The 20,109-nt window shown below is 62.7% G+C and overlaps 1 protein-coding gene and 1 long non-coding RNA gene across 11 annotated transcripts in view; one reads left to right on the top strand and one right to left on the bottom strand.

Annotated features, from left to right (window-relative positions):
* Positions 1–251: 251 nt before the first annotated feature.
* PAK4 (p21 (RAC1) activated kinase 4) overlaps positions 252–20,109 on the bottom strand; it is a 44,790-nt gene continuing 24,932 nt past the window's right edge. For 4 of the 10 annotated variants that reach the window (XM_027044952.2, XM_027044954.2, XM_053209865.1 and 1 more), the window contains 9 exons: positions 11,063–11,136; positions 9,599–9,857; positions 6,368–6,826; positions 5,716–6,153; positions 4,257–4,390; positions 3,912–4,038; positions 2,647–2,772; positions 1,692–1,826; positions 252–1,260 (listed from right to left, as the gene is read on the bottom strand). In XM_027044952.2, coding sequence (XP_026900753.1) covers positions 1,105–1,260; positions 1,692–1,826; positions 2,647–2,772; positions 3,912–4,038; positions 4,257–4,390; positions 5,716–6,153; positions 6,368–6,826; positions 9,599–9,802 — 1,779 coding nt within the window. In that variant the 5' untranslated portion in view covers positions 9,803–9,857; positions 11,063–11,136 and the 3' untranslated portion in view covers positions 252–1,104. Of the gene's footprint in view, positions 1,261–1,691; positions 1,827–2,646; positions 4,039–4,256; positions 4,391–5,715; positions 6,154–6,367; positions 6,827–9,598; positions 9,858–11,062; positions 11,137–12,137; positions 12,219–18,857; positions 18,922–19,374; positions 19,577–20,109 lie in introns of those variants that run through there. The other 6 variants (XM_027044956.2, XR_008293400.1, XM_027044953.2 and 3 more) reach the window with 6 other exon arrangements.
* Positions 8,370–14,469, top strand: LOC128313146 (uncharacterized). Its single transcript, XR_008293401.1, has 2 exons — positions 8,370–8,683; positions 12,788–14,469. It is a non-coding gene; the product is annotated as an uncharacterized LOC128313146 (long non-coding RNA).

Genomic DNA, 20,109 nt, shown 5'->3' with positions numbered 1-20,109 from the left:
ACTGGTGGTCGTGGCACATGGGCTCCGGGAACCTGGCCGTTGGCAGGCCGGCAGGGGAGTGAATCCGGGCCCCTGGTCAGGGGGGTGCTACTGGCTTCTTTGACCCGAACTCCCGCAGTTTGACCCGAACTGCCCTCTCTCCGCCCCAACCCCTCCCAATTCCACACCAAGCCGGCCTGGATGGGGGTGGGGGTGGGGCTCCACACACACACACACACACACACACACACACACACACACACACACACACAAAACAAGAAAACATTTTAATTGTAAAACTAACTCAAGGGAGGGGAGGGTGGGGCGGCTCCAAGGGGACAGGAACCTGATTCTTCAGGTGGTGGTTCTGTCCCTGACGCTGCCCCGCAGGACAGGGGCCATCCGTCCCCAAGTCGGGACAGGGGCTAGAGTGTTATAAAATGACAATATAAATAGACTTCTAGAAAAGAGGAGGCTGTCCAGGCGCAGTAGTCGTCTTCTGCAGAGGCTGGGGACGGGCAGGAAGCCCTGACCCCCGTCTCCCCATCCAGCCACAGAAAGGGGGTGCAGGACTTGGGGAAAAGGCCACTCTTCAGACATTCATGACCGCCCCCACAATGGCTCAGGCGGGGACAGGGGGCTGCGCTGTATGCTAGGTAAGGTCTCAGCGATACCCACTCGCAGGCTGGAGGACAGAGCGGATGGACCTTCCGCACATGCACACGCGCACACACATGCACACCCGTGAGCACACGCACGCAGACAGACACACAACTTTCGTAGTGTTCTCTCCACCCACAGCAGCCCCCACTGCAGATGACTTCCAGTGATGGGGGGCTGCCCCTCCTTCCTGGAGACAGGAAGACACAGGGAGGGCCTGTCCCCGAGGGTGGGGGTCCTGGGATCCTCACGTGCTCCCACGAGTCCCTGTGTTTTTTCAAAAGTCACAAAATCAAAACTGGAGTTCAGTAGTAGGGTCCTGCACAGCCCCCCACCCCCAGCAAGAAGGGCGGTGCCACATGGAGTGTCTCCCAGGCTGAGGAGTGGGGACCGGCCCCCTACTGGCCTGCGGCAGGGCAGGGGTGACCCCAGGGGCTCTTTGGTTCAGGGACAGGGCACTGGGCCTCATCTGGTGCGGTTCTGGCGCATGAGGGGCACGATGCTGGCGGGCGGGCCCGCTTTGGCCAGGAACGGGTGCTTCAGCAGTTCAGCCGCCGTGGCCCGCTGTGCCGGGTCACGCACCAGCAGGCGGTCCAGGAAGCCCTTCAGGGACGGGGACACCTGTCGAGAAGAGAGGGAGACAGTCAGGGGATCTGAGTGCCAGCTCCACCGCTCACTTGCCATTGGGCCTCCGTGCTCCTCTGTCAAATGGGATGACAATACCCACTGCCCAGGGAGGGGGCCAGGAGGTCCTATGTGTACTAGGGTCGGGCCCCGGGGGGAGCAACAAATCCAGCCAGGGGCTCATTTCTTTTGCATTTTCAAGGTTTGTAAGGAGGCGACTGCAGCTGAGCCCTGGGGGTACCTCTCCCTTACCAGGAAGGCTCCTCTCCTGCACCTGGCTATGCTGTGTGTGTTCAGCCAGGCCAGCCTAAGCACAACCACTGTGGGACGGTCGGTGAGGGCTCAGGGGACCCGCGGGGGTAGGGGGTGGGGAGCTCAGCACAGAGCGTCCTCTCCCCCACACCACCTGCCTGCCGGGCGGGGCCCACCTTGTGCAGGTTTTTCAGTCGAGGCGGCAGGTTGTCCCGAATCATCTTCATGGCTTTGAGGGGTGGCTCGTTGAAGTAGGGGGGCTCCCCATCCACCATCTCGATCACCATCACCCCCAGAGACCAGATGTCCACCTGTAGTGGGGAAGGACGGTAGGGCTGAGCTGTGCAGGGACTGGCTGGTGCTGGGGGAAGCCGCGGAGGTGGGGAGGGGCCCTGCTTCTGCCTTTGCCTCTTTGTGACTGGGGTCCTTGGGCCCTGAACACCCGCTCTGGCACCCACCTTGCCAGACCCACACACTCTTCCCGCAGGGAGCCCTCGAAGGGTTCTGCGCACGCAGCACCCCTCACTTTCTGCTAACCACGCCCAGGTCTCCTCAGGGGAGCAACCCTCCCTCCCTCCCTCTGCAGAGCATCCTGGGGTCCCGGACCAGGGGGCCTAATCGGCACAGGTGGGACATAGTAATTGGTTCAGGAATAGGCACGTGACCCAAGCGGAGCCAATCAGAGTCAATTCTACGATTAATATCCAGGAAAACAGTGCCGCTCGTGGGGTGGGGACGTGGCCATGTACTGAGGGGCTGGGCCAGCTCTGCTCCAACAAGGGCGGTGCCCGCCTGACTGAGGACTACGCCGAAGCAGTCCGGGCTGGGCGCATGGATGGCTGGGCCCGAAGCCGGTCACCATGCCCAACTTCACAGTTCTTGGGACCCAGACCCAACTAACCGTTTGAGCTGGTTTTGTCACTCACAGCCCTGGGCGTGGCTCCGAACTAGCACCCAATCAGGGACGAATGCGCAGAGCACATGCGTGCCTACGTCCTCTCCCACAAGCCCATCCCTGGTGACCCACTTCCCAGACTGAGCCCCACCCCGCCCCCAGCACTCCAGCTGTTTTGGACTGTCACGCTGTAAGCCAGGGCCGACAGCCGGACAACCGGGCCACCTCCGGGTTACCTCTGGCCCATAGGGGAGGCGAGAGATGAGCTCTGGGGCCATCCAGTAGGGCGTGCCGACCAGTGACTTCCTCCGCGGTACCTCCTTGCTCACCTGGGCACAGAACCCAAAGTCCGACAGCTTCACCTGCAACAGGGCACAGGCAGCGGGGGTCAGAGGTGCTGGAGGTGGGAGTGAGCGGTGTCCACCTGCAGCCTGGAGGTTAGAGCCAGACCACTGAGTGGCTCCACCATCTGCCAGCAGGGGGCCCTCAGGTGTGTCACCTCCCCAGGATCACACCTTCTGCCTCCCTGACAGGGTCTGCCCTGGGACTCCTGCAGGAAGTGGCCCAAGCCTTACAGGTAACAGATGCTTCATGGGGGCGGAGATCACAGCTGGCTCCAGAGGCCCATGCCCTGGGCCCCGGTGTCCCTGGAGGGAGCACATCTTTAGGTGAGAGGGGCACAGCCCTGCCCACGAGGGCAGGAGGGGTGTGGCCCACGTGGCAACGACCGCGTTCCCAGAACCACGGATTTTCACCTGTTTTGGAGCCATGAGCCCCCTTCAGATTCTTGAGGGTATGTGTGGATCTTCTCCCCCCCAGGAAATATACGCACACGGCGTGCACACAATTTCAGGCTCCCAGATGTCCCCCAAACACGTCTGCAGACGGTTGGTGGATTTCAACTGAGACTCCCAGTGAAACAGGGCCCGCTCCCACCCCTACCTCTACTGGAATGGCTTAACCTTCCTGGGGGAGGACAGGCGAATCACCAACAAGATTTTGGTGAAAGTCAAGGACCCCCTCCCGCTGAAAATCACATCTACTCTTAAAAATATAAATGCAGGTTCTGGGCCCCGGGAGGCTCATCCGTGGACCTCAAATTTGGAGCGTAGGTCCAGAAGATGGGAGGCGGGATGGCGGTCGACGGCCCACCTCTGGGTGCTCGGCTAGGAACAGTTTCTTGGTGGAGGAGGAAGCGTATGGCCGAGAGCAGTGGCCGGCCACTCAGACGCCCTCTCCCCTCTCTGGGCCCAATGCGAGACCACAGTTCCAGCATCCTGCGCTGAAGGCAGACTCCGCCAGCCCAGGTCCCCGGTGGATGCGTGAGCAGAGCCCCCCACCGCCCCGGACCCGACTCCGGACTGTTGCATGAGGCGCAAACTTACTGCTCCTTGAGCCACTGAACCCGGGATCAGAGATACCCTCGGAGCAGAGGAGAGCTGGGGAGAGGTGGGGGGAACTGGGGAGAGGCGGGGGAAGACCGAGCCACCCTGCTCCTCACCCTGCCGTCGTGGGTCAGCAGGATAGAGTCACTCTTGATGTCGCGGTGGATGACGCCCTGCGCGTGGAGCACAGACAAGGCCTGCAGCACGGCCAGGCACACGGCGGCAATCTGCTCCTCATTCATCCTGCGCGGGATGGGGGTCAGCGACTGGGGCAGACAGGGCCCCGGCCGGGGGTCCGAGGGGGACGCGGCCCTCCCGGCCCCGAGACGCGGCCCCGCCCCAAGGGGTCCGAGGGGACTTCATCCTGTCGTGGGACAGGTCTGAGGGGACGCAGCTCCCGCTGGAGAGCCTGGGGAGGCAGCAGGCTGGGTGCCCGCCGGGGTCCAGCTGCCTGGCGGTACCTGGTGTGAGTGACGATGTCGGTGAGGGCGCCGCCCTCCAGGAACTCCATCACCACCCAGAGCTCATCCCCGACCAGGTAGCTGTTGTACATCTCCACCACGTTCTCATGCTGGTAGTCCCGCATGATCACCACCTGGGTACCGGGCTGAGTCAGTGGGGTGGGGAGGGCCACCCTCCCGCCTCCTCTCCCGCCCCCGGCTTGGGCCCCGCCATGCTGCAGGCCCAGTCCCACCTGTCACTCCTGCTCACCAGGGTCATCCTGGACCGCCTGCCCCAGTGCCAAAGCCAACAGACCCCAACGGCAGCTTGAGGCCTGATGCCTGCGTGGTGGGGGGGCGCCCCCCCACACCCCAGTTTTGGATCCTGCTCTCCGACCAGTCCTGAGCTGGTCTCTGAGTGGCCCTGATGACCAGGCTGGTGTTGGGAGAGGGACTCGGGAAGAGAACATCTACGCACAGGGATGAGACCTCAGCACAAGCAGGTTATCAGCCAAGGTCAGAATAAAAGGCTGGGGGGGATGGACTTCAGGGGCAGAGGGCCTAACGAGGCAAAGCCGGGGCTTGGGGGTGGGAACACGCCGCTTGCAGGGGTCCCGCTGAATAGCTCCCGGTGCAGCTGGAGCCCTGTAATGTTGGGGGGCCGGGGGAAGGGTTATGGGGACAGCTGAGGAGTACTGAGACGGGGAGGCAAAAGCCACAGTTTAGACCACCTCCAGGCCTGCCGTCCTGGGACTCCTGCGTCAGAGTCCGGGGCCTGCTTCCTCTGGGGAAGGAGCCGGGAGTCTGCCTTTGTAACAAGCTCCCTGGCAGACGCCACAAGAGCCAAAGCCAGAGGCTGGACAGAACCAAGGGCCTAGATGGGGGCTGGACCTCAAATGCTCGGCCAAGAGGCCAGGCCTTCATCCTGAGGACACTGAGGGGTGGGGCGCGGGCATGGGATAGTCTCACATGTCACATGTCAAAAAGAGCCCTTTAGCGGCTGTGTGGGGAATGCCCAGGGGGCGCCCAAGAGGGGAAGGCCGGGCAGGGCCGAGCGGGAGAGGCTGGGGCTACGCAGGGGCTGATGGGCTGGGAGACAGGGAGGGGCCAGAGCTCTGGGCTGGGGTCAGGGAGGGTGGGGCCTCTCTGAGACAGGGGCCCCGGAAGGGGCAGGGCTGGGACTCTGGGGCCAGTCTGGGAGGGTGTGAGGGGCCTGGGGCTCAGAGAAGGCCAGTAACGGGACAGAGATGCAGCGGGGGGTACGGGGGCGCAGAGGTGACAGCCCGGGGAGGTGTGAGGAGTAAGGAGAGGAGGTAGGCCCAGAACCCAGCCCCAGGGAACCCCAGCCCTGAACGGCCTTCTCCCATCCCCACCCTTACAGGGGCTGGCCCAGAACGGGCCTCGAAACCCACTGGTGGAGGACTCCAAGAGGAGGGTGACGGTGGGGACAGGAGGGGACAGGAGGGGGCCCGAGGCCCACCTCATTGAAGAGCAGCTCGCGCCTCTGCTGCTTGCGCAGATCCATCTTCTTGACGGCCACCAGCCTGCCCGAGCTGCGCACGGTGGCGATGCACACGATGCCCGTGGAGCCCTCGCCGATCTTGATGAAGTTGTCCAGGTAGGAGCGAGGGTCGCCGGGGTCCACCACCAGCTGCAGGGCGGCCCGGAACTGCTCGTGGGATACTCGCTGGGGTTCCCGCTGTGGTGAGCGGGGCCCGGGGGGCCCAGGGGCGGGGGGGACGGCGGGGGTGGTGACGGGGCGGGCCGGGGGGGCCAGCTGAGGCTCGGAGGCATGGGGGCCCAGCACTCCTGGGCTGGGGGGTCCACGGGCTCGGGTGGGAGGCCGGGAGGAGGAGGACTGGGGGACAGCCCGGCCCCCTGCCGACGGCCCATTGGGGGCCAGGTTGTGAGGCTCCCCCTGCAACAGAAAAGAGAGGCAGCTGTCAGTGGAGGGGACAGGGGCCAGCTCTGCTCCCTGAGCAGGACAGGGGCCCTGGCTGCGGGACAGACACATGGCGGTCAGGATGGAGATGGACAGTGGGCTGGGCACAGGTTGGGGTTGGTGGGTGGGGAACAGGGGAAGCTTTGGAAAAAGGGACGGCGGGAGGTCCTGGGGCAGGGGGATTGGTTACCTGGGCACCCCGGGACGGGTGGTCCGTATCGGCCCTCGGGTACGTGTTAAAGGGCCGACCAGCTGCCACTTTTGCCCCACTGGCCAGACCGGCAGGTTGGGGGGTGCCGACGTCAGGCCCAGAGAGGGGGCGTTTATCCCGGGAGGACTCCTGGGGTCCCCCCGAGCCCTCCCTGGAAGACTTGGGCCTCTTCTCTGGCCCCGCCCGCCGCCTGTCACCACTGCCGCCACCCGCCTCGCTGCGACCGGCGACCCGGCCTTGGCCGCCCGCTTTCTCTGGGGCCCCTCTGGCCGTGCTGGCCGGCTCTGCGGGCATCCCGTTTTCCTGGCGGGCTCGGGCAGGTGGCGGCGGGCTGTCTCTCCGGAGGGAGTTGGAGCGTGTCACCGACATGTTCTCAAACTCGTCGAGCAGCAGCGTGAGGGCCCCATCCTTGGCGCCTTTGCTGCCCCGCACGATGGTCTGGGGTCCGGGGCAATGGCGGGATGGGGGCCGGGCAAGGAAGAGGAGGACACAGGACGTGGATCCGACACACAAGGACAGCACGACACAACACACACAAAGACAAGACAGAGACGGAATGAAGAAATGCCATGGGGTGATGATGGGGCCGGGCAGTTGGGGGAGGCACCGGCGGGGGTGGGGGGGAGGCTGCAGCCCCTCCCATACCACTGAGTTGTCTGTCTATCTGTCTGTCTACCGCCGGAGGAGAGCTGGAGGATTAACCTCCCACAGGGCAGGCTGTGGCCCCTGGGCTGGCTGGGCCCCCTGAGAAGCACTCCCTGTCTTCTGCTCTCCAGGCTGGGAGCAGGCCTCTGCCCTGTGAGCCGGAGGGGAAGGAGTGCAGAGCCCACGCCACCCCATAATCAGCCCCGGAGAGCTGAAAATTACAGGATGCTAGCTAAGGCCAGGGCACGGCTCGGACCTCCTCCTCCCCTTCAGCCCGCGAGGGCCGTCAGCCCCAAAACCACACTCTTGGGTTCCCTGGAAGCCGAGGGTGGAGGACAGGGAGAGTCGGGAAGGACCGGGCCCAAAGCGCAGGGCAAGAGTGCCCCAGGAGCAGCGGGGGCAAATGCAAATTCCCATGAAGGCCCGGTGGACCCAGAGTGTGTCCTGAATCCACCCAAGCCTCACCTGCCAAGTCCACCCCGATCTGGGCCATGGCCACCTCTTCCCTCGAGTACTGAGTCAATGCCTCCAGGACTCCCCCAGCCCCCACTCAGCTCCAGACACATAGGCCTCCTCAAACATACCAGGCACGCTCCCACCTCAGGACCTTTGCACTGACTGTCCGCTCTTCCTAGAACATCTTTCCCCCCAAGTATGCCCACAGCTCCTTCCCTTCCCTCTTTCAGGCTTGCTTGGCGTCTCAGAGGGAAGCTTTTGCTGACCACCCGCAGTCTAAAATGCCCACCCCTAACTCTCCCTGTTCCCTGTTCCCTGCCTTCTTTTTTCTCTGGAGTACTCAAAAGCAGCAGACACGAAGCACTCATAAGCTGACCACCACCTGCACTCCCAGTGCAACGTTCATGAAGGCAGCTCCTGTCTTTTCCTGTTTTTGTGCTCTTGCACATCTCAGCGCCCAGAACAGTGTCTGGGAGGTATGCAGACAGTGCTCGGTAAACACTGGCTGAACTGGTGAGTGAGTGAAGGGGGCTGGGAGGAGGCCGCAGGGAGCAGAGAAGCACCCCCATCCCTCTGCTATCAGTCACTGCTATGCGGGGACGCAGGCCCAGGGCGGCCAGGCAGCCTCAGGCCGGAGCTGCCTCTGCTGTGCAGAGAACACCGATGACACAAAAGCCACCTACAGGCCGCAGCGCCCCTGCCCCTGCCTCTCCTGGGCCTGGCTACCAGCGCAGAAGCCCGGCCCTGCCCAGGAGCCCAGTGAAGAAGGAAGCTATCTGCTCAGACTCTGGTACTGGGATAAGAGGCTAAGTCCCTGGGGGTTGGGGGAGGGCCCGGGAGGACTGGAGAGATTCCCAGCCGAGGGCAGCGAACACCAGCCCACGTGGCACCTTTGCATGAATTACGACCAGGCACCTCATCCTCCTGGCAGGGCTCACGGCCGACAGGCTAAGCAGGGGCTAGACTGTAGGGGCTCCCCCGGGGAGGCCACAGCCAGTGCTCCAGGGGCCACGGGACCAGCCAGGGGTAGAACTGAGGGGGGCTGCGTGGAGCCCAGGAGAGCCAGAAAGAAAGATCCGGAGGTGAAGCCTCGGCTGCTTTAAGCCGTGGCAAAGACTTCAAAATATCCAAAAGGCCTGTGTGGGATGCCCTCACACCTCGGTGGGCCACCGGATGGAGGTTCCGGTCATCCTGGTGAGCGTCCGCCCTTGTGTCCCCACCCGCCACGCCACGCGGATCACTAAGGGCGCCCTCCCGCCAGGCAGAGGCCGGGCACCAGGAGAGGATGAGTCAGCTGCAGGCCTGTCCCCAGGCGCTGGGCCCGCGGACGGGCACACCCATCTCCGCCCCTAGAACGACCCTGGCTGCATGCCCCTGGCCCCCGGCCCTTCCTGGTTTCCACTGCCCTTGGGGTGAAGTCCACGCTCTGAAGCCAGCTTCCCGGGCCGGGCAGGCTCACGCCCTGCCACCACCGGGCCAGCCTCACCGCGGGCCACGCCTGGGCGCCTGGACCACGCAGACAGGAAAGGGCTTAAGAGCACAGGCCTTGGGAAAAGACCTCCGTTCAAATCCCAACTCCACCCTTTTGCCCAAGGTGGCAGGAAACCAAAGCCCCAAACTGAAAGACCCCCAAGGCTTCACTTGGACCATTTCCTCCACTAAAAGCAGAGCCTCCTCTCCATTCGGCACAATGACTCCTCTGTATCCCTCAGGGCTCAGCTCAGGTGTCCTCCAGAAGCTGGCCGGGACTGTGGGGCTGGGTCAGCAGCTCCTCTGAGCCTAGCCCTGACCATGGAGGATGGGGGGGGGGGGGGGGGATCTGTCCCTCGCCCCAGGACAAGTTTCTGGTACTGGGGACAGGGGCATGGAGCCCAGGGAGAGGAGCAGGAATCGGAGGCTGGTGTGGGGGGCTGCTGCAGGGGTCAAGGTAGCAGTTAGTGTTGAGAGGCAAGGGGAGGGATCAGTGGGTGGAGGAGTGAAAGGTCGGCATGGGGGGACGAGGATTGGGGCGGACGGTTGGGGTGTGTCGATCAAGCATGGGGTTAAGGGCCGGGGGCGCCGTGGGGGGTCGGTGTGGGGCAGGAGGGGTGGAGGTGGGCGCTGGCCTACCTTGGGAGCCCCGGGCTGGATGGAGGTGATGCAGGCGGGGTCCACGAGGGGCTTGGGCCGGCGGGCCGACTCCTCGATCAGGCTCTGCCACTGGCGGGGCAGCCCCGTGAACTTCTGCTCATGCTGGTCAAAGCCCGTGTGCACGCGGTGCTCGAAGTTGGATGGCGCGGAGATCTCTACCCGCTTCTTCTTCTTCCCAAACATGGTGCTGAGGCTCTCGGCACCACGAGGGTGCAGACGCGGGCTCCTATCAGCAGGCCTGCGGGAGGGGGCCACTCACCAGAACCCGCCCAGTCCTCTCTGCTCCTCCGGCCCTGCCCTGGTCCTGTCCGTCTCCTCCCTGGTCTCCCGTCTCCCACACGCAGCCCGAGGGACCCTGTGGACACCCGCCCCTGCTCAGAGCCCTCAGCCGAGTCCTCCCAGTGGCCCACCCCACACAACCTGCCCTTGTCACCTCCCCTTTGTTTACGCTCACACTGATTTTCAAACCTCAGCGCCTTTGCACTGGCTGTTCCCTCCCCCTGGACACTATTCCCCAGTATCCACACATGGCTCCCTCCTTCCCCTCCTTCAAGTCTCAGAGTTGGTGAATCTTCAAGTAAAAGACCACCCCACTAGCCTTCCATGATATCACTTCATAACACATTTAACGTCTGGAAATTCCACTGTTCTTGTGTTTACTAGCTCAGTGTCTATACCCGTCAGCACTGGAATATCAGCACCACAGGCCAGGTCTCACCTGCCCAGTGTCTCTGTGTCCCACCCCATTCCCAGAACCATGCCAGGCACACAGAGTGTGCTCAGTACCGATTCCTAAAGGCCTGGCCTCAGCCACCTCTGCTTTCCCAGCCCGGAATCTGGGCTAACCCCACACACTTTTGGCTACCTATCCAATCACAGTCCCTGTCCTATGCACGACCCCTAGGAGTCTCACCCCAACACTCCCACTTTCTAGATGAAGAGACCGAGACTCACAGAAGTGAGTTCACACAATGGGGAAAGTTCTGTGCAGCAGACACGAGCAGACAAAACCACGCCCGCCTTTAGGGGCCGTGGTCTCCAGGAGAATACTTAGCACAGTACCAGGCAAGGCATAAATGCTCAACGAAAGCCAGTTTTACAACCAAAGGGGCTGTAGGGGAGATGCGCAGATCGCAGTGTCCCACAGGGAGACCAGGACGATGAGGGCAAGGGGAGTCAAATGGCCAGAGCACAAATCTCTCTCTGCCACTTACTATGCGTGACCTTGGGCAAGTGACTTGACCTCTCTGTGCCTCGGATCAACCCGCATAGGGCTGCTGTGAGGATTAACTGAGTTAACAGGAGCGGAGCCGGGCGTGGAGCGAGGGCCCTGTCCACGTGTGTGACTCTCATGAGTAGGAGCATTCCTTGCAGTGTCTGAGGGAGGAAAGGCCCCGGGTCCTGCTCCCCTGTCCCACACATGGGCCCCAGAGTCCCACAGACCTGGTTTGATGCTGGCTGTGCTAGAAGTGCCCTCGGGCAGGTGACGTCTCCTCTTGGGGCCTCGAGTTACTCATCTGTAAAATGGGAAGAAAACATTCATTCATTCATTCACCAATAACCCACTTTCCTGTGCCCAGTCACATACTGGTTGATGCTGGGACACAGTGGTGACTAAGCTGGCCCTCTGACAGCCCAGAGCGGTCAGGGCTGGGGTCAGGGAGTACCACACTGGCGTGAAGGATGGTAGGTGGGGGTCAGGGGAGGCTTCCCAGAAGACAGGCTGTGTGAACGAAGGCCCAGAGGATGAGGGGAAACGCACTGGGCGGGGATCTCCATCTGGTTCATGCTGGCCCGCCAGAGCCTGGCACAGTGCCTGACACAGGGTCGGCCCCAAGCTTAGTAAGTCTTGTGACCTAATGAGGACACTCTCAAGCGTGCCTGGGATGCGGCCCTCCAGCCCCCCGTTCTCCTCCCTCCCTGTTCCTCTCCTGTGGGAGCAGCTCTGTGAGGTTAGAACAGGCTGCCACCCCTAGCCCAGAGGTAGGACCATCAGTGGGTAGCCATCTGGGAGAACCGGTCTGGTGGCAGGAGCCCAGTGGGAGGGGGTGGGGACCCAGCAGACAACCTGTCTCAACTGGTCGGGGCCTCCTGGGCAGCAGGTGGCCACAGCCAGATCCGGCCAGGGCTCCCTGAGCAGGTCCAATTTCCCAGCTTGCTCTGGGGCCCCTGGCTGCCAGGAAGTGGGGTGTGAAAGCCCTGGCCAGGGCAGGTGCCCCTTTGCCTCTGCCTCTTTCCCTTCTCTGACCCCAACCAAGCCGGGAGCCCCTTGGATATCTCTCCCCCGTTCCAGCCCACTGACCCCTGCCCATCCTTCCTGGGGGACTTCCATCCCTGTCTGGGCTCTCCAGCCTGTCTGCCCTCGGCTGTCCCCCCTTCCTAGTACCCGTCCTCGCCTTGTCCCCATGGCCAGACCTTCCCCCATCCTCCCTGCTGTCACCCCGGAGCCTCGCCTCCACCTCCTCACTGTGTTCCCAGAGGTGCCCCCACCCGGCCCCAGGCCCAGCCTCACCCTCACCTTGGCCTCTCTCACGCAGCCCTACCCATCCTCCACCCAGCAGCCCACAGCCCGAGGCACCAAGTCACTCCAGGGGCATAAGATTAGTCACGTGACCCCTCACTAAATCCGGGAGAGGGAGGAGCGGACCCTGAGGTGGGAGGAGCTCAGCACGGAGACGGGGGCGCGCGGGAGGCAGCCTGCAAGGTGGGACAGCCAACTCAGAACCCTCCCCCAGAAGCCCCAAGCCACCCTTGCACTTTGCAGCCCGCCTGTTTATCCTGCCCTCCGCTCGCGTGACCCCTGCAGGGGAAGGGGATGGAAGGACACACCTCCGGATATTTGCCAGGGGGCCACCCCTTCCCTCTGGGCACCTCATGGAGGGCGGGACAAACAGAGGAACTGGCCGTGTTTATAATGATCAGGCCCCGGCTCCACCCTGGGACAGCTCCCAGCTCTGGCGGCTCCCTTGCCCGGCTCCCCGCCCCCACTGAGTCCCCAGGCCCCTGAGCAGCCTGGCTGCTGTGCCCTGTGCCGCCTTATCTCCTGCCCCTGCCAACCAACCCACCTCGGGGGCTCACTGTGTGGCTGGGGGGCCGGCCGCTCGGCCACTCTGTGCCTCGGTTTCCCCCTCTGTTAAAGACAATAATGCCAGTGCCTGCTTCCTGGAGTTCCTGCAGGAGTCACAAGTGAGAACACGAGGCCGTGACCGCCTGGCCCGAAAGCAGCTGTGGGCAGCACTGACCTGAGCACCCACTGTGTGCCGGCCCCTCCTCTAAGCACCCTGCCCAGAGTCCCTCATGTAATCTGCACACGTGACCCACGAGGAAGCAGCCACTACGCGTTACAGACAAGGGAAAACGAGGCACGGGGAGGGCACGGTCCACTTGCCCAGGTCACACAGCTTGGCAGCACAGTGGGGGACACGAGGCTCCAGGCCTGTTAACCCGAAGCCCGTGCCCAGCCAGTTCTCGGAAATAAAGGCGGATGCCCCCTCGGAGGTCCGTGCGTGCCAGGCTCTGCTCGGCGCCCTCTGCCCCCAGTCCCATTCCGCCCTCACAACCGACTGGCCCCAATTCACACATGGGGAGCCTGAGGCCCGGAGAGAGGAAGTCCCTTGTCCAGGGCATCCGGGATTTGAACTCGGGCAGGCGGGCACCAAAGTCCAGGCTCTTCCCTGCCTGGCCTGCCCGGAGGGCCACAGGGACGCCCTTGTTTCCGTCATCATCGTCATCACCAGGGTGCCTTTCTCCCTCCCACTCAAGCCTCCAGTCCACACCCACACCCTGCCCTTCAGGTCCTGCCCTGACCCTTCCTGGGGCTGAGGGTCCCCTACCCCCTGTCTGACCCGTCCCAGGCCCCCAAGGGTAGAGTGGGGTTCCTGCCCCTGCCTCCCATCCTTATCTGCCTTTACCGCAGCCTTCGGCAGGACAATCTGAAGCAGAAAAGATGTCCACAAACCAGTCCCTGCCACCAAATGTGCCACACTGAGGCTCAGCCCTGGGACTTCCATCACTACCACCACCACGAGGGCCCCCGTGACCCTGTGCAGATGCGGACACGGAGCTCACGGACCCCCTATGACCTCGGTGGGGCAGCTATTCTCATTCCCACTTCGCAGATGTGGAAACTGAGGATCACAAAGGTGAAATCTCTTGCTTAGGTTACCAGGCAGAGCTGGGCCTAGAAGACGGGATCTACTACAGGGCCAACCTCCTTAAGCCTTCTGCTGGCCCCCAAGCCTCCTCCGTGTGGCCCCATGGCCTGTACGATCGGCCTGTCACCTCTGCCCCCTCGTTCACTCTGCCCCAGCCACATGGGCCTCCTTGCTGTTCTTCAAACCCTAGACGTGTCCCCACCTCAGGGCCTTTGCACTGGCTGTCACCTCACCTGCTGGAACTTCATTCTCCCTGATCTGCACATGGCTCCCTCCCTCCTCCCCGCTACCCGAGTCTGTGCTCAAATATCCCTGCTCCTGTCCCGGCTCCCTCTATGCCTTTTTCTTTGCCCCTGTCTTCTGTCTTGCTCCCCAGTGTACCCCGTCTACAACATGGCCCCAGCCCACACTAGGCGCTCAAGGAACCTGTGGTGAATGAACTGATTCATCTGTACCCACTACGCTACAGCCCTGCTTGGACACCTCTGACTCTGCCCGGGCGGTCCCTGGGGCACTCTGGCGGAGATGTGCCTGGGACCCAGGGGCGGCGGGTGAAGCAGCAACGTCAGACAGAGGGAATAGAGGAGGACAGCATGCAGATGCCTCTGAAGTCTAGGGTCTGATCCCAAGAACGCAGGCCCATTTTGCATTCTACTCTCGTACGGTCATTGCAATTAAAGAAAGTCTTTTGAATTATTCAGCATGTGGGACAGGCGGTTTCCAACCTGTCCCAGCAAAAGCTTCATTTTCTAGTCACCCCTGCATTCACTGGTTCTATACTCTGAGCTTTCAGGAGAAAATGATACCCACCCTCCCACCCACCCAAACTCTCCCCACCAAGGAAATCGGCCCCAGGGGGAGAGCAAGATCCACTTGTGGGACGAAGCTGTGTCTGGGGAGTGTGTGTGTGCGCGCGCATGCGTGAAACTCCTTGCCTCCTGTCCCCTTCCCTCCCCCCAGGCTCTGAATAAAGCTGCAGTTCTGGGAGCTGACCTAGCTGGACCCCAGGGGCCCAGGGAAAGAACAGGGGATGTGACAGGATCACAGTCTCGCTTTCACATCCACCCAAACGAACCCCTCGATCAGGAAGAGGACCACGGAGGAGGGCTCACTGGCCCCGGCCTGCACTCAGGACTTTCACCCGTGGCTCCCACTCACTCTTCTGTCAAGACCTTCACCCACTAGCTTTGGGAAGTCCCTCCTCACCTCAGTTTACCCCATCTCCCCTGGCTGTGTTCTGACAATGGAAGGAGAGTCCGGCCTCCTTTCCCGGCCTCCAGCAGAAGCCTCACTGCCTCCCTTAATCCCCCACCCTTCCCACCTCCATACCTGTGCTCAGCTCTTGGGTGCCCACCTGTACAGCGCCCTGCCCTCCCCAGTCCAAATCTCTCTCCCAGTCTCCCGCCCCGAGCTGAGTTCCTCCAAGGAATCCTCAGGGACCTTGACCCCAGACCCTGCCACGAGCTCTGGGCCTGACAATACCTACTCTACCCACAAAGGACCCCATCACGCTCCTGCACCCACCCACCGTCAATAGCTACTGAGGGCTGATCTCTGCCAGGCTAGGGCCGGGGCTCCTAGCGGTGGTCAGGATGGCCAGAAGCCTCCCTGCCCGTGCAGAGCTCACGGTCTACGGGAAAGGAGACTGTCGATAAATGAGCTGAATCAGAAAAACATCTAGTAAGTGAGATGGTAAGCGCTGAGGACATACACAAAGGAAGGGTCAGGACAGTGTTGAGGGTCAGGAGAGGTTGGAAGTTTCAATGAAGTGATGGGGGGCGTGGCTGGGAAGGGGACACTTGAGCAGCGACCTGACAGGGGAGCGGAGAGGGAATCATTGGGATACCCGGAGGAAGAGCACTGGGCAGGGCAGCACAGAGGGAAGAGTCAGGACAAATGTCCCCAGGTGTGGTCAGAGCAGAGGAGGCCGAGTGGCGGGGCAGGCGGTGGGGGCAGATCATGTAGGGACTTGGGGGCCACGGAGATCACTCTGTCCTTTCCCTGGAGTGAGGCAGAGCCACACAAGGGCTCTGAGCAGGGAAGGGACGTGGCCTGACTCGTGTCCACGGGCTCCCCATGGCCAAATGTGGGGCACAGACTGGGAGCGGGGAGCCCGGGGAGGTGCAGGACATGACGGTCCAGCGGAAGACAGGGGTGGGCAGGCCCACGTGGGGGCTCAGGAGGGAGAAGCGGGCAGGCTCCAGGCGTGTGGTAATGGTCGCGATGACAGGACTTGCTGAGGACCAACACCACTTTCCGCACTGGCTGCAGCAAGCGCGCCACGGGGGCGGGGGCTTGGTCCAGTCTTGCCCATCACCGCACCCCGGTGCCTGGCACATTCTGCCTACCCTCTCCCGGCCCTTCACATCACCCAACAGGTTACACAGTCATGAGTGTGCCTATTGTCTCCCACTAAGTCAGTGGCTCGGCACAGGCGGGACCCACGTTTCAGTTGATTACGGCTCGGTCCCAGCACCTAGCGCGGGCTGTTCCTTCTTGGTGGCCGAGTGGATGGAGGGGACGGGCGCATGCTTTGGTGCCGACTCTGGCCCAGGCCCGCACCAGGCGTGCGGCACCAGGTGTGCAGACAGGCCACAGTGAGCCCTCCGCACGGTTCCTCTTCCTTTCTCCTTCCCAAACCAAAACGCTGAGGTCCAGAGAGGGGAAGTCACTGCCCAGGGCTACCCAGCACCAGGTCACAAAAGTGCCCACTCTGACCCACAGAGAAGGTCACCACCCCCTCTGCCTCCTGCTTCCCTGTGGCCCAGGCTCCAGCCAAGGCCTTTGCTCCAGACAAAGGACCCCAGAGGTTTATGGGACAAGAACGACAGCAGAGACAACTCTATGCCGATAACCAGAACCAAGATCAGAAAGGCTGCCTTGGTTAGGAGGGAACCAGAAGCAACGGTAAATCAATGGCTCTCCCCAGGCCTCCCCCTTGGATAAAACTCCCCACTGGGACTTACCAAGCCCCAGACCAGTTGGGCTGTTTCAACCTCAGGACCTCATCCCTCCCACTCTCTTCACTACAACTGCGCTCGCCTCCTGCATTTTTGTCTCAGACACCTCAAGCTTGTTCCAGCCTCAGGGCCTTTGCACCTATGCTTCCCTCTGCCCGGAGCTGCGTGGCTCACCCTCTCCTGACATTTGGGTCTCCGTGCAAATAAAACCTCATTAGAAAGGTCTTTCTTGACCCCTGACAAAGTTTGCACCCCTGCTTTATCCTCCTCTGTGGCATTTATTAGTACCTGATAAATGCGGACTGTTGGTCCCCTCCTCCTCCTCTCTCCCCAGTAGAGGCTCCCTCTCCCTGAGAGCAGGGGTCTCTGTCTCATTCTTGCTGTAGGCTTGGCATCCGGAGCAGTAGGCACTCATCAAGTATTTGTGGAGCAAAGGAGGGATGCCATTGCCCAAGTGATGCGTCCAGACCCTGAGGGGGGACAGGCGAGGCTGGTGGAGGCGGAGAGTGGACATCAGTCCCCGATCCCTGCCTCACACCACCTGCAAGTCCGATTGAGGCTCCAGCAGGAGTTGGTCTGGGCTTTGGAGACCAAATCCGGCTATTTGTGAAGAAGCTGGTGCGTGTTCCAAACACCACAAGGGGCGCCCACTGCGCTCCTATCCCGGGGCCCTGCCCACCCCAAGGAGGCCCACCCCAGCCACGCTGTGCTGCCGAGGCTCCAAACATGAAGAAGTGACAGCCTATTTTGGCGACAGGCAAGAGGCAGGTCATACAGTGACAGATGCCGCGGGAAACCCATTGGTCTCCATAACAGGTGAAATCCCATAAGATGACACAGATCCAGGGATCCCCCTGGCCTGGGGAAGTCTGGGGAGCGAGGAGCAGCCCTGCCCCCCCCAACCCGGCCTTTGTGCAGACAGTGCCAGGCAAGGACTTGGGAGGCGGTGGGTGGTTAGGAGTGGGCCACCCAAGCTCTGCCACCGGCTCCACCACTCCCAAGCTGTGCGCCCCTGCGCAAGTGATTCAACCTCTCTGGGTCTCATCCGCAAACCAGGGATGACGACAGTCCCTGTCTCCTGGGACTGTTTGGATGACGGAATAAGGCGACGCGTGAAAAGCATTTAGAACAGGACCTGCCACCAAGCGGGTCCTCGCTACGGGTGAACCTGCTGCTAGGAACAAATAAATGAAAGAGGAGGCCGGGCACAGCCGTCTCCTGGCCAGCACAGGGGTGCCAGCCTGTCTCTGTTGCCTTGCTTTCTCCAGGGCCCAGATGGGGGGCAGAACGGGCTGCACTGTCCGACGACGGGTCTGCCGCTCCCGCTGCACCAGGAGCCCTCCGAGAGGGCAGGGCCTGGGGCCATCTCAGCCCCTCTGGGTCCCCAGCCCTGCCCAACACAGGGTGGCGCACAGCTCAGAGCGGGGCTGAATGAAGACACAGTATTTCCTGTGCCCAACCGGGCCGGGCAGGTGCCCAGAGCCCCAAGGAGGCCAGGCGGCTCCTCCGGCAGCCCCAGGCCCGGTGCCCCGCACCCCCCACCAGGCACAACAGGGCACAGACACAAAGGGCACCCCCAGAGGTGCCCAGGGTGGGGACAGAGGCCACAACAAGCCTGAAAGTGTGGATGAGCCCCCAGGGACCAGGAAAATCCGATTCGACTTCATTCATTCTTCCCCTGAGGGAGGGCAGGAAGGAGGGAGGGGGTCACAGGCAGGAAAGAGCGTTTGGAGCCCCCCCGCCAAACAACTCCCCGCTACACACACACACACACAGGAGCCCTAGACACTGAAGTACATGAAGCCGCCCCACCGCATCTTGGTGACAGCAGCCGTACAGGAGCCTCAGAGCAGGAAAGGACATCCCACCCTGAGCCTTAGCTTCCGCCTCCGGAATATAGGCCCCAGCAGCGCGTGGCCGAGCTCCGAGTGGGAGAAGCGGCCGTGAAGAAGGGCCTGGCCCGGAGGAACCAGAATGCAAGGGCCAGGATAATAGGCAGCCCTGCAGCTGCCTCTCCACACAGAGTACAGAGACCACCCCCCACTCCCCGCCGAGACGCACAGACTCCCGAAAGAGACCCACAACACATGCCAACGAGATACACCATACAGACCAGCCACCCACCTTAAAACACAGGCACCCGCGCGCATATACACAATCCCAGATGGTCCACAACTGTCGGATTTACCTAGAAAGGACCCAGACACATACTCAGGAACACTCCCCGAGACAGAGTTAGACCCCGAGACCCACACAACCCTAGCTCCACACACAGAAGGTAACGAGACCCCACACCAGACCCAGGCACACCCATGGCCAACCCCAGGGTCATCCGGGGTGACCCAGCGGGGCACAGCCCCTCAGGACCACCCCCACAAAAGCAGGCCCCAGGAATGTGCCCCCACAGAGGTGCTCAGGGGCCTGCGCTGAGGCACGCAGGAAGCCCCAGGAGACAGACACCTGCCTCTGAGCACGTGGAAACACGGCCACCTCGCCCCTGGCCCCGAGATCGTTGTGAGCCCTTGAGCACGTGTTACCCTGGCCCGGGTGGCTCTGGTCGCCAGGCGGTAGGACTGCCCTCCCATGCCCCATGCGGTCCTCCCCTTTCCTCCCCTGCTGCCCGAGGCCAGAGTCGGCTCACCTCCACCATCCTCTTCCCTTGTCCCGGGCCACCCTCACTGGGGCAGGCCAGCAGACAGGCTTCCAGCCGGCAGAGCAGTGAACGGGGATCAAGGGGTTCCCCGGCCCACGACGCAGGCGCCCACCAAAGAGGGCTGGCTGGCTCTGCACGCCAGCCTCTCTGGCAGCGGGTGGTGCCGAGGCCCGCCCTGGCAGGAGCCGAGCTCGGCAGTGGCTCCGGTCCACGGAGGGGGGGAGGGAGGAGGGAGGAGGGAGGAGGGAGGAACAGAGGGAAGGAGGGGCCGAGCCTGGAAAGCCGGGGCCGCGTGGCCACAACTGCCCCGGCGGAGGGAGGACCTGGGCAGGGACACAGCAACGGGGGACCCAAGCCCCAGCCCTTTGCTCCAACGGGGTAGTTCCCCACTGGCACCCCACACCCCCGTGCCAGGCTTGGTGCCAGGGGCCAGGGAAGCAGTGGCCACACAGCATGGGGCTGAGTACCCGAGAGTGGCTGGCCAGGCAGCCAGGTTTGAGATGACAGCCCCGGCTGGGGGAGGGGGGCGCTGGTCAGGGTGGGGGGCCCCTCCGAAGCGGAGGGGCGGCTGGAGATCCAGAGCTTGCTGTCCCTGCCTCCACCGGCCACCTCGTGATTCCAGCAAGAGCTCCGAGAGGGGCCGCGAAGGGGGCCTCTCCTGCTGTACCCCACTCTCTCATTAGATGCAGGGAAGGTCACGGCGGACCCCTGACATGGCCATCT

Source organism: Acinonyx jubatus, chromosome E2 (assembly GCF_027475565.1).
Source record: "Acinonyx jubatus isolate Ajub_Pintada_27869175 chromosome E2, VMU_Ajub_asm_v1.0, whole genome shotgun sequence".
NCBI classification, from domain to species: Eukaryota; Metazoa; Chordata; class Mammalia; order Carnivora; family Felidae; genus Acinonyx; species Acinonyx jubatus.
Note: the sequence above shows the minus strand (reverse complement) of the source record. Positions and strands in the feature narration are given on the sequence as shown.